At 39.6% G+C, this 14,116-nt stretch overlaps 1 protein-coding gene across 5 annotated transcripts in view; it reads right to left on the bottom strand.

Moving 5' to 3' along the window:
- The window catches only part of PSMD14 (proteasome 26S subunit, non-ATPase 14), a 60,158-nt gene extending 46,313 nt beyond the window's left edge, over positions 1–13,845 (bottom strand). The window contains exons 1-4 of one of the 5 annotated variants that reach the window (XM_037912057.2): positions 13,277–13,307; positions 12,313–12,434; positions 3,885–3,999; positions 1,099–1,150 (exon numbers count right to left, since the gene is read on the bottom strand). In XM_037912057.2, the coding sequence (XP_037767985.1) occupies positions 1,099–1,146 (48 nt within the window). In that variant the 5' untranslated portion in view covers positions 1,147–1,150; positions 3,885–3,999; positions 12,313–12,434; positions 13,277–13,307. Of the gene's footprint in view, positions 1–1,098; positions 1,151–3,884; positions 4,000–5,174; positions 5,222–12,312; positions 12,435–13,276; positions 13,432–13,514 lie in introns of those variants that run through there. The other 4 variants (XM_043525120.1, XM_043525122.1, XM_007056649.4 and 1 more) reach the window with 4 other exon arrangements.
- Between the last annotated feature and the right edge of the window lie 271 nt (positions 13,846–14,116).

Genomic DNA, 14,116 nt, shown 5'->3' with positions numbered 1-14,116 from the left:
GACTAAGTTAATTTTTGTAATATATTACAAAAATCATTAAGGGGGAGTAAACCCAGACCACCATGCTAAGCTGAGATTCTTGGGCGTAGCTGAGGGAAACTCCACTGGAGTCATGAGAAGCAATCCTTCCAGTAGACCTAGACAATGATGTAGCTCACAAAGCTTTACTTACCCACAGTATTTGGGAACAAGACTGGCGTATCTACATAGTAATGGTTCCACCAACATGTCCCAAATACATTCTCCTTAGACTCCAGGTGTCCTGTCCACCCTCCCATGGCAGACCCAAACTAGTTCCACTGCATCCAGGGTGCTAAACACCCAGGATGAAGCTGCCCTCAGCTCTCTGAAGAAAACGGACAGACACAAAAGAGAGATGCACATGCATACACATAAACATTAAGGCCTCTGGGCAAATCAGCTGGAAAAAAACACAACAGGTGGTATCATCTGGTGAGAGAAAATGGAGGAGGCCACATATTAGCTGCAAAGTTTGTGATAGGAACTGGAAAGCTACCAGAAAGGCCCTTACTCCATAAGCAGGACGGTTACTAAAGAAAGCAACCTTACTGTGTTTAAGAACTACATATGTGTAAGCAAGGCTACTTACATGTGTGATTAATTCTTTTAGAAACAATTCAAATAGCCTCCACAAATCCATATGAGAACCTATCCCCATGGTATCTCAGGTGTTATGAAATCTACTTATTCACTGCATCAGATGAATGGTATTTAAAGGTATTCTTATTGACTAAACCGAAGACTGCAAGGTCAGTTTTACTAAGCAGTTTAATTTTGCAGATCGTCAGCATTCAGTGGACTACATTTTTAGACATCACATGAAATATTGAAACAATCCTGTATTTTTATACACAGCATGTTTACAAATTCTGTAAATTTTGGAAGTTCATCCTCAGTGTCAATGCAATGCACATCAACAAAATTCATGCATAGACTATACAGCAATGCTTTCTATACATTTAGATTATTACAAAATTGAAGTCAGTTGTTTGCTGCTAAAAGGTTGGGTATTTTGGTAATTATAAAAATAAACTATGATAAATGTAATAAGAATATATTTGCAAGTTGTATACTAACCTGTCCCAGCCCAGGCATGCCTCCTCCAAGTCGTAGAAGTCTGTCCATTTTTCTAGAGAACAGAAACAAAGGAAAACGTTCCTAAGCTCTGAAGTATTTACTAAATTACTATCTATATAATTCACCTTCAGTCACTCAGTATGTCAAAAATATTGGTGGTAATTACAACACAACATCAGACTTCCTGTTAATTAACACCACATATTAATTCAAAAAGCTGTCTTCCTCGCTAATTAACAGACCTTATTTTATTGCTTTGGTTATGGGTTATCCCAATATCTAAAGATAAGCATTTTTGTCATACTTTTCAAAACTTTGTTATCATACAATAATGTTTTACTTATCTGGAAAGAGCACCTGCATGGGGGAAAATGCCTGAAACATATTACAGGTATGACTGAATTTCCTTCAATTTTGTCCAGCATGCATCAATAAAACTTAAATTTAAAAGTAAGGATTTTTTACATCCTCATTAGTAAGTTCTGTGCTAATTAACTTACAGCTTGTCAGTTATTGTAAAAACTGCATGTGAAAGACACTGAACAGATTATGGATCTCTGAATTAGCATCCAAATCTTTTTTTAATGAACTCATTATACTTAAAGAAATACTGTAAAGTAAACATCAAATGCATTTAGTTTGAATACATGGGGCAATACAGTCATTTCATGCATTTAAAATGTTGCATATAGAATACCTTAGAAGGAGACTATTCCAGCAACAAAATTTAACAGCTCTTTCCATTAGAGTATTTGAAAAGTATTACTTCAATAACTGAACTTCCCCTCTTTTCTGATTTCTATGACAATGAGATAAATATTTGATGTAGTTTTATATGGCCTCAACTGACCATTAAACCATGCCACTGTTAAAGACTTGAGTTACTGTTCATTTCACTGACCAAATCATTTTCTTGTTCAAAAATGACATACATATTTTTAGATAGCATATATATACACACACAATTTCAATATAAGTGTACTGTCCCAGTTAGAGTCAGGAATCTTTCGTGGCTCGCCTGGTTTACCTTACAGTTCTTATTTGCAAGCACTAAAACCCAGTTGTGGGTTGGCATTCAATAACTAAGAAAAGCTCACTTTTCAACAAGTTCTAAGCCTTAAATTTTAACATGAAACATGGTTTTCATTTTAGAGTTTTAAGACATAAATTATGAGTCTTGACTGCTTTATCACACTTACTTGGAAGTGAAAGAGATAAAGTACAAGGCCAAAAATGGATTCCTTAATACCACAAGACTATTGAGCAAACCCCATCTTGCACAACTTTGGCTCAATACTACAAAGTCTGTTCAAGTTTACCATCATACCCCCACATTATAAAAACAGAATGAAAACAGCAAGTGACCATATTTACATGGCAAATGAGTTTGTTCCCACCACGTGCAATATTCAATCACAAAACACCATCAGCGATCACAAACAAAACAAATTCCAGAACTTGCTTTATGCAGCCACAAGTACAGACAAAAACTGGAAAAAATGTTGAAGGATCTTAAAGACTTAAAAATTAATTTTAGTCTGTATATTAAAACGAAAACAAATTTGATCTTGAAGTTGTAGGAATGTTGTTAGAGACAACACTATTGATCTTTCAAAAGATGTTAGCTAGTTAATAAAAATGTTATCTGTCAAGATCTATAAATTTGATTTATTATCGAAAACCCAGAATTTTGAATTATTTTTCTTCCAGCTTAAGGGACACAGTCAGATTCAACTGTCTTTCCCTGTGTTACTAGCACCCTGTGAGACGATTAAAATAAAACTCAGGCATAATCATTTTTACCATTTATGCCATTTACTTTTTGTACTTCAAACAACTTGGATAAAAATAGTCTGGTCAGCATCACTTTTTTATGTAGTCAGTTCTACTTTCTAGTTCTACAAAAAGAAAAGGAGGACTTGTGGCACCTAAGAGACTAACAAATTTGTTAGTCTTTAAGGTGCCACAAGTCCTCCTTTTCTTTTTGTGGATACAGACTAACACGGCTGCGACTCTGAAACCTTTCTAGTTCTAGTGCACCAGCAGAGTGGTGCTGTGTTTGGATTCCTTTTTGGTGTTTTTAAAATATTGTTTTTAAAGAGAACACATCAAATCCTACATTTGGGACCTACAATACCAGAAGACATCCCTTTAAAGGTATCTTGGATAGAGACTACATCATATTAAGACTGAGGAAATAAAAAAAGCCACAGATTAATGCCTTCATTTTCAGGTGTGAGTTTAGTGCTCATGAAAAATGTCTGACAGCCATGGAGACCAAAATTCTCTATCTGCAAAAAGAAATTCAGCACAGGTATACGCTTCTCTGTACTGTACCACCAATGTCTCAACACTGATCTGGGGGAAGCAATCCCAAAGTGGGTGTGGAAAGGATAATTCCCCATACAGTCATTGTTTGGTACTTCTGATGAAACTGCAGAGTATGCCAATTAACGCCAACTGTGCTGTTTTTTTTGTGAGAAAAACCACTACTTGTCCAGTGGGACCTACAATGACCACATAATTTATTTCAGGTAGGCCAGGCAGATATCAAGGATTACAATTTTTATTTACTGCTAACCTGGGCTGGATAGTAACTTTCAATTAAGTGGAGAAAAGGTCCACTCCATGAGTTAATACAGCTGTAATCCCCCTGGATAATGCTTTTACAAAGTTAAGCAAAGTGAACCTGTTTTGTTTTGAAGTTATTTATCAGAATCCATTATCTTATCAGGTAACAAAGTTTGAGTTGATTATATGAAGTGGAACAAATTTTAGTTTCTCACCTGGCACTCAACTAGAGTTTTCTTGTTCTTGTCAACAGAGTCAGATAGTAATCCTTATCCCAACTGCAGCTTCCACTTTTTGGATGTCTATGAAGAAGTTTATGATGTCTTCTTCCTAAAAAAGAATACAGTTGTAATTTAAAAACAAGAGTATAGAGAAAGGAATAGTTTCATTACTAGGGTTTTCAAGGGACTATGCCATTGGAGAGGCACAAATACAAAAATGAGTTACCCCAGCACTGTATTTTGAACTTTTCTGAGTTTTAACTACGTAACCTCTATTTCAGATTTTTCATATGCCATCTGGAATCTCTAAGCTAGAGAGCTCCATGTACTACATAAAGCCTACACAATCATCACATGGATAGAAATTTCCCAGAGTCTCGCTGTAACATGGAAAGGTAAAATTCAAGTAAGCATTTTAATAGCCTCTCTTCTCCCCAGAAAGATAAACAGGTTTAACCTTGGATGTAACTCCATAAATAGGTGTTATATGATCATCGTAAACATGAAAATATTTGTCCCTAATTGTTTGACTTAAACTTGGAAATATTAGAGAGGCATCAGCAGTTCATGCTACAACAAGTTTCTCAAATTTATAGCAGAACTGAAACCTTTCACTGATTAAATTTAGTCTCTGTGTCTAACAAAGTTATTCAAGATGCATCTGAATTTTTTTAGGACATTGAAACTTTTCTCGGGGGGGGGGGGGGGGGGGAATATAGACAGTATCTAAGCGGACAAACACCCCAATTTTAAAATTTAGTCTCACTTTTTTTTCAGCTCACCAGAGCTACACCAGTACCCATACTCCATCACAAACTTCAAAGGCTATGTTTTTCCACACCTCAGTCATATACTAGCTAAGTTCGAAGTTTTAATAATAAACATGACAACAGTTTTTATTCCTTAGTGAAAATAAAACTAAGAACAATAGACACAGCCAGGGTGGATTGATTTAAATTAGCAAGCAAGAAACATCAATTTAAATAATTCATTTAATCTTGTTTTGCATTTGAAGTTGTTTTCCGGAAAAAAAAAAAAAAAAAAAAAAAAAAAAAAGGTTTATACTCACTGATTGGTATAACCATTAATACATTTTGATTTGCAACCATCTATCACCTTTATACCAAATTTGACACTTTTTGCTAAGCTGGAGGACACACTATATCTATACACAATTAGCCAATTACATAGCTTAACATATATGTATTCAGATTCTCATTTTTTTTTTTAAATTAGAAAATGGTGAACAACAATCTTATTTACTAATTTTTTTGGTTTTGTTACCTGGGATTTGTGTCAAGCTGCATTTGCATGGAAACTGGAATTCAACTGAAAACTTTAAAAACAACTTTAAAATGCAAGAAAATGGTAAGTTTATCAAACTTGTTTTGCATTTAAAACCGATTAAACAAAGGAAGCATTAAATGTAGTTAGTGAATTGATAGATTGCTTCTGGTTAACGGTCGTTAGATCCCCCCAGTCACCTATCTGCATCTTCAGAAGGGTTGCCACCTTTCTAATGTCTGGTAACTGGACCTCTGAGGCCCTTCCCCTGCTCCGCCTCTTCACCCCAAGGCTCCGCCCCCACATGTAGGGCCAGCCCTAGACCAAATGGCATCCCTACTTTTGTTAAACTTTTGAATATCTTATTTTTTTATTGCATTTATAGCCCATTTCACAACTTTGATGCATGATTTGCCTGCATGATTTATCCCTATCATACAAGACAAATTTGCATGCTAGGAGCCATAAATCTGTATTTATTCATGCCATATGAGTGCAAATTAAAAAAAAATTGTTTCCTCTAAGCTTATAGAAACTTTTTAATTTTAAGAATAGCTGAAATGTACTAACATCAAGAAATTGAACTGTGCACCAACATTGTGTGAATCAGTATTAGGTAGTGTTACAGTAGGTGACAGCCTTAGAATGTTAAAACTCTAGCCCTTTAGTTCAGAAATCGCTTTTCTTGTCTTTTCCCTCGCAAACTGAAGCACAGTGTCAGAGAGATCCAAAGACTGACCAATGGCATTTTCAAGCAATAAAATAGCAAGTGATGTTAGTCTCTTGTTGACCATCGTCTATCGAAGATACGTTTTAATGAGCCTGAGCTTTGAAAAGGTGGACTCACCACTCACGACTGACCAGCTGTATTAACAGAATTCTCAAAGCTATCCACACATTAGGAAAAAAAAAAAAAAAAAAAAAAGTGTCCATGATGTAGAGCTGAAGAATGAATTGGAGAGTGCTTTCCACGTGGCAAAATGTGACAAATGATGTCCAATTTGACAAAGAGGTCTATCATTGATGTGTCCGGACATTCCCCATGTGGCAGCGTACAATGAAGAGTCTGTACAATTGTTCAAGAGTGATTTCTTGGCCACCGGCAGCTTACTAAGGTCATACAACCACCCCCAGGTCTTTATGTAGTGCTTTATTTGTCCAAACCTTTCTTTGATGGACACTTTTCTTCTCAAGTGTTCAACAAGCAAGCACTGGTCCATAGCTACTTTACGAACTACTCAACACAGGTGCTCACACATGACATCAACATATTTCCTAAGGAGCTCTACCAAACCCAAGGAAATTACCGTTATGTTCAGTGAACAAACTTAGCCGATGAGTCCCGGAAAGCCAAATTATTCTTTGCAAGAAAGAGGATAATTGAGATCAGACGCTCAAGCATATTCCTCCAATACTGGCTTTCTACATTAATAATGCACTGGTTTTCTGCATCTATACATTTATTCAGCTTGAGCCTGCACTCTCCCTCCATCCATTTGGAATAGACAGTAAAATGGCCGAGTCACTTTTTATATTGCTTCAGAGTACCAACTAAGTTAAGCCAGTAATTGTATCTTGAAAGCATAAGCAACAATTTGGCATTCTTGTCAAATATTTTGCAACAAAAACAGAACACTTTGTCAATTGATCTCAAGTAAATCAGCCAACGCCAATTCAGTTTTTCACCATTCTCAAGCACTCTTTTGCAGTGTGACTTTGAGAAGTGTCGCTTCTGCTCATTTACTGGAAACGTCATATCCTCAATTTTGTCCTGCCCATTCAAAACTGTATGATCAATATCAGCAGAGTTTAGGATCGTTGGCCGTAAAGCAGTATCTGATTTATCAATTTGTGGAGTACAATTTTTCTCACTGCTGTTTCTGTCATCATCAGAAGCAGATTTTTCTTTATTGTTTCTCTCCTTTTCACGTTAACCAGATTTTTCTTTGTCATTACTCTTCTTTTCATGTGAGCCACATTCCTCTTTATCATCACTCTCCTTTATGCCGCCAGGAAAACTGGACAATTCTCTATCACTTTCCTCTATTTCCATTTCTTATCTTCAAACAAATCTGCTAATTCCTTAGTAATAGGACTTCCACCATTTACGCTTCTTTCCTCAATTTCTTCTGCACTAGGACAATTGCTATTGCCTAAAGTCCGGTCTATGTTGTTCTGTTTCAGATATTTTCCCATCAAATTTGCCCATTGCTGCAAACTAGATTGCAACTGAGCTTTTCGCTTCCTATATTGAGCTTCTGAAGGCTTCTTTGGGAATACCTGATACATTTATTTATCTATCTGAAACATTTTACTTCAAACATTCTATTTTCCCTGCCCTGGCACCCCAATTCCCATACCTCTAAGCCTGGCACCCCACGCGGTTGCCTGGGTAGCCCACCCCTAAATGCAACCCTGCCTGCACATCATGGCCCCAGAGGCAGCAGCGGCTGCTGCACTGCCTCCTTTCTTCCACTTAGGGTTGCCACAGGTTATTTATGTATTTATTTATTTTTTTAAAGACATCCAGGCTTGTCAAATGGTACCCTGACACACAATGTAAAACCCAGGCTGTTCGGGTGAAAACCAGACAGGTGGCAACCTTAGTCTTCAGGTGCCTAAATTCCTTTGAAAATCTGGCCCCATGTCCTTCAGGTTTTCAAAATGGTAGCTCTCATTCGCTCCCATGTGGTTTTTATTCATAAACTGGAAAAGGAAAACAAGCTTTCCCGCTTATTCAAGTACCAATCCATTTCTGAATTTTGAATTAACTACTAGGCCAAGTGAAGAAAAATATTCTCTCTGCACGTGCTAGCTAAACTGACACCAGAAGTAATTAAACCAAAAGCGTTTCTGCACACAGAAACTTACATTTAGAAAAAGGTAAATACCAGCATTTGTTTTTACTGAAAAGAGTGAAAAATAATATACCTAAGGCAGTATGACATTGTGACTTTTTCAAGCCAGATTTAAAGATTATATACAGAATCAGGGAGGAAACAATTAAAACAGCATTTTATAACTTATTAAAATTTGTTGAAGGGTCATTTATGCAGCATGTTTTTATTATTATTCTAAATTATTTTAATAGATTATAATAAATTTAGGCCTTAACATAGGTTGGCAGTTTCAAATTTAATTTTAAAAAGATTTTTAAAAAGAATATATTCAACTTAAAACAAAATCCAATTTAAATAAAAATATCCGATTTTTAAAAATAAATAGATTTTTATACACTATGGGCAGGTCTGTCAGAACATGATGTACTTCTGTTCTGGCACTGCCTTCCAGCTCTGCTCTTCAGAGTTCCACAGTCAGTCCCTGATGCTGGGGAGGCAGGCAGGGCACAGTACATAGTATATGGCCTAATCTTCCTCCCAAATGCTGCTCCCTACCTATCCCCAGCACCACACTAAATTAGAAAAAAAAAAAAAAAAAAACTTAACTTTTCCCATATGAAAGTATGAGGTCAAAGAAAAGTTACATTTGTTTTCCGTTTGAGAGTGATTCTGAGGAACTGGATGAGCACACTGAATGATTCCAGGTTAGAAATTAGAATGCATTTGGGCAGTCCATTTACCTGGTAAGGTCTAGGAGTAGGTTAGTGTGGTTCTGACTGCTGACTTAGCAAGCAATTTCTTTGATTTTTAGCAATTGCATTAGTTGAGTGTGTGCTTGACTGAACTACTGTAGTTCAAATATTGTTTATGCCACCTCCATTATTGCAGTTTTTTCACTGCCGAACCTCAGTGGGGAGGAATGGGACACAAAACGTACATCTTTAAAAATCTGCACTGCAGGAATTCATGAAAATTGCTGACTGACTTGAAACTGGAAATTCCTTAGAGAATCTTCAGTATAGCCATCTAGAAAGTACATCAATGGATAAATGTAACTGGTACAAGATACCAGCCACCAAGAGCTCTGGATTTCAATCAGCATAACCAACCCAATTTTTGGTTACAGATCTGTTAATGTTTATAAAGTGCTTTGAAGATGAAGCACTGAGTGATATTACTACGGACTTTTTTCCACATGGCCCGGGAGAACAGATATGAGCAATATAATCATCTCTCTAAGAAGATGGGAGTACTGTGTTTGTGCCTAAGACCTAGTGAATTTCAGATCTTTTAATCAACTTGAAAAATTTATGATTTCAGTGTCTTACTATATACTTGCAGCTCAGAATTACATTTCATGCAATACTGCCCATTATTTCTATTAAGAAACCAGGACTATATGGTGAAGTAATTTCTTTTTAAAAAACTGACTCATCATTGGATCCTGGGATGAGCGGTTGGGTTCATTATGAAGGTTGATAACTTTTTGAGATAGAGTGTTAAAGTTAGAATTAGAGTTATTTTTATATACAGAAAAAAAAATCTTAGCTACAAAATTTCATCTTTGTTAAGTCAGTAATTAGCACGTTTGAAAAGTCAGTTTGCAGAGTGCTTTGGGATTCCTAGAACATTTAGGGAAAAGGTACATACTCAGAAAACAGTATAGCAATTAAGGAGTAAATATAGGTACTAGACAAGTGGTCCCCAAACTTTTCCTCTCATGCCCGCCCCCCCAGCCTGCATCAGTAATAGAATGTGTCACACACACACACACCGCAGGCCGGGAGAGGAGGTGAGGCCAGTCTGTGGCTAGGACCCAGCAGCCAAGAATGGGGGCTGGCAGCCGAGATGCAGCCAGGAGTGGAACCAGGGCTGCAGCTGCAGCCAGGGGCTGGGCAGAGCAGAGCTGGGAGCAAAGCAGAGCTTGGTAGCACTCCATCCCTGCCCTCTTGTGGGGGCTGAGCCGGGCCCCGCTGCACCTCCCCCCTCTTTTCTCCATGCCCCACCCAAAGGGGTGTGACCCACAGTCTGGGGACCACTGAACTAGACAATGTACGGGCATGAAAAAAAACTGGCAAAAAGGAACACTCACTTCATATTTTGCATTAAACACAATGACAGGGGTTTACACAACTAACTTTATTCTTAGGATTCTTCCACCTGTTTCTATTTAATACCTCATTTCCATTAATTAGGATTTTTTAAATCTTTCCAAAAGACTGCTGCTAAAACTTTGTAACACAGTAACAAGGTAACAAGTATTCCACATTATTACTGCCTAAGAAGTCACACGTTGGAGAGATCCACCATTCTTCGAGGAGAACAGGAGACAGCTGGAGTCACTAGGTAGTTTCCCATTGCTTAGCACACCCAGCATGGAAATAAAAGGAAGGAACTCAGAGCAGAACACAGATTCCATGTGTGGCAGCAAGTGTCTATTATATCACCATGCTAAAACTTAAACTCTTGTTCATTTGCATCTTATATGTAAGAATACGATTTTGTCAAGGTGGTCACAGATTCCATGACTTGAACAGACCTCCATGACTTCCACCTTCAGTTTCAGCCCCCCCACGCTGGAGCCTCACCCCCACAACTTCAAAAATAATATCAAGTAAGCACTGTACACTTTGTATTCTGTGTTGTAACTGAAATATATTTGATAATGAAGAAAAACATCCAAAAATATTTACAGGTTTCAGAGTAGCAGCCATGTTAGTCTGTATTTGCAAAAAGAAAGGCGCACTTGTGGCACCTTAGAGACTAACCAATTTATTTGAGCATAAGCTTTCGTTGCATCCGATGAAGTGAGCTGTAGCTCACGAATGCTTATGCTCAAATAAATTGGTTAGTCTCTACGGTGCCACAAGTACTCCTTTTCTTTTTGCAAAAATATTTATTAATACATTTAAATTGGTATTCTATTAACAGTGTTATTAAAACTGCAATTGACTTTTTTATCTCACAATTGCAATTTTTTTTAAATCATTTGACAGCCCTAGAAGAAATAGTTCTGTGCTAGTAGTTTATATTTGATTATGCAGTTTCTATGAAAGATTAAAAGATAGAATGATCAGACATTGTTAGTGTTTTGATGGTCTACTGAATAGTGCCTCTGAATTGATTACTTCAAAACTTTTACAAATCTGTGTCTAATTTCCATGTGATCCTTTTAAAGTGATAAGTTAGTCATAGTAGGTGTCAGCATGTTAGAGTAGCAAGGATCTACCACAACAGTAGATAAAGAATCACAAGTTTTTCATGAACACCTAATAAAGTTATTTATGTGCAAAGATTAACCCATTTGAGGTCCCATCCATTCCAAACCATTCAGGAAGAGTTCTAGCCATTAAATATGTTTGCAAACCAATTTCTTGACTGCTTTAGAAATCTATCAAGAGATTCTCTTTCCATCCTCCCATATTACAGGGATCACAAATAATACTGTTGTTAGTAGAATCTTCTGCCCAATCAAAAGCTTTAGAGCTAGAAATGTGATTCACAGCTCAGACATGCAGCACCTCACACCCCTAGAGAGAGAAGAGATCATTTTCAAAATGCTGACAAAACTAGGGCAGATTTCCCAATAGCATGCCAAATATAAATACATAGCTTTTCAAACGGAAATAATTTAAATCGCAATCTGAAAATGCATGCCTCACCATTGATGTTTCTATATACTACAAATATATTTGATATAAACAGATTGAACAAAAAACCAAAGATACATATTTGTCAGATATACTAGACGTTTTACCAGTAGCCAAATACTACTAAAAATATTTAGCCTACAAAAACTGGTGAAATCTATTGAATAAAATTAGCTGAATACTATTCTGTACTACTACTTTTGCTCATTATACCTCCTTTCTTAGCTTCACTCCACTTTCGTTCCTATATAGATCGTCTCTTTCCCCACTATCCCCCACCTGCCTGTTACCTTAAATGTCTTTTTCCTGTTTTTCCCTTCTCTTCCTTAGCCCATTCCTTCCTTAGCCCATCCCTTCTCTTCCTTAACCCATCACTGCTTTTTCCCCCCTCTCTTGCTTCTCTGGTAATACATAAATAGCTGCACTGAAAGCTGCCAAGACAAGTCAGTTTTCACTCACTGCTGCTACTGCTTGACAAAGCAGTGAGTAAGTGTAAAGTCACTGGGGATAGCTGCAGACTTTGAAAGACAACACATGACCAGTTAATGCTCCACTTGTATTTGGAAGGTTCAATATCAAGGATAAGGGCACTTTCAGAGGTTTGTTTCTTTAAAGTCAAAAAAGACAAAGCCATAGGGGTATGCTCACCAGGAACATTTGTTGAATACAATCCGAGAGTGCTACTGGACATCATTGGGCAACTGCATGCTTCACCCCAGAAGAGCTGCATTTCAGCTGTCAGTAGAGTGACTCCTACATAGATAACATTGCTACAGAACCAGAAAAGGTCACTGCTGCCAGTTGACATGAACTTGCAAACAGGGCTGCCTGTGATTGTTTTACTGTGGTAGTAGTGTCCCTATTAGCATTAAAACCATACAGTCTGTGTGCTCCAAGAACAAAACATGACAGCAATAGTGTTATAGGAGCATTTGAGCCTCTTGCAGCAGTTCTCATTCCTTGCACCAGGGCCAATAAGGCACCATGGCATTAAAAACAATAACAAATTTATAATAACCATCAAGCTGTGTACATGCTTTACTGATTAAACACATGAACTAGTGCAGCTCTTGTCCCTCCTCTCCTGTTCACAACAAAGTCATGAAGTCTGAATGTAGACTGCAAGCTCTTTCATGCGGTGGCCACGCACTCACTTGTTTTTGCAAGCTACCCAAGGCACGTTTTGGTGGTTGGAAATAATAAAGATCAGCGCAGAATATTGCCCATTAGCGACTCCCAAGAAGAGGCGCAACATGCTGTCACCTAGGCCCTTGGGACAGGCTAAGGCACCTCAAAGATAACAGGCCTGGGGCAGGGAAGGGGTTAACGCTCTCCACAGAAAGGGGAAGGCCACCGAAAGCCGCGACACTTCCCCAGCGGGCCGCGTCCCTAACGCTTGTCCCGCAGCCCCTTCCCAGCTCCCTGGGGCCTCTCACCAGCGTCCGGCAGCCCGGTTCTACCCCCGCACCCGGCCCCGCTCATCACTTCCTCGCCCAGTGCCGCGCGGGCCCTGCCCCTACAGCTCGGAGACGGTGCCGCGGGAAGGCCCAGGAACTAGACCAAGTCGCGGGAGGGCCTACGACCCACACCCCCAAGCGGCCTCTGCCCTCACCTGGGGCTGGGACCCTTCTGCCGCTGTTCCACCTCCGCTGCGGGCCGCGATGAATCAGCCGGATTTCATTCAAACCCAGTCCTCCCAGGCCTCCCGAAAACACTTCCCGGTTCAGAGGGCACCTCCGGTTTCCGTTCCCATAGCTCCAGCCAATAGCTTGGTGGGGTCAGACCCATGGTAACGTAGCCCCGCCCCCACCGAGCGCAGAGCTTCCATCCCCCAGCTCCCCTGGAAGAACCTGAGGTGCGGGAGGCTGTTGGCTCGCGCCCCTGCCCGTGGAGGGGCCTTCTCCTCCCGCTGCCGTAAGGTGGAGCCAGGACGTCCGTCCAGGCAGCACTACTGCGGGCCGATGGGGACAGGCGGTGGCTGGCACTACGTAATGATGTTTCGCAGGCCCTACGCGGTTCTGTTCTGTTCTGGGGGAAAGTAACTTAAAGGACTTACCAGTGGGCAGGGCCCCGGTCTTGATGGGGGGGATGGCTCTGGGCCCTTGGAAGAGGCGGGGCTTCAGGCAGAAGGGGTGGGGCTGGGGCCAGACTACCTCAGCCAGTCCTTCTGGTGCTGCCTGGCCTGTGCTGCCCCTGGCTCCAGTGGCAATTTAAAGGGCCTGGGGCTCCAGCTGCTGCCAGGAGCCCCAGGACCTTTTAAATCGCCAAAACCCGGGGCAGCTGCTACCTTTCTCTCACCCCCTGCCCCTCATCAGAGGCCCTGCTGGTACCGTTGGCTGTGTACTGGCAGCCACTTTCTTATGGGTAGACCATACTGGACCATTCTGGCTTACTTTCACCTCTGGGTAGTGGGGCCAGTGATTGTTCACTCCATACCTTTCCCCCTGGAAAG

Source organism: Chelonia mydas, chromosome 11 (genome assembly GCF_015237465.2).
Source record: "Chelonia mydas isolate rCheMyd1 chromosome 11, rCheMyd1.pri.v2, whole genome shotgun sequence".
In the NCBI taxonomy this organism is placed as follows: domain Eukaryota; kingdom Metazoa; phylum Chordata; order Testudines; family Cheloniidae; genus Chelonia; species Chelonia mydas.
Note: the sequence above shows the minus strand (reverse complement) of the source record. Positions and strands in the feature narration are given on the sequence as shown.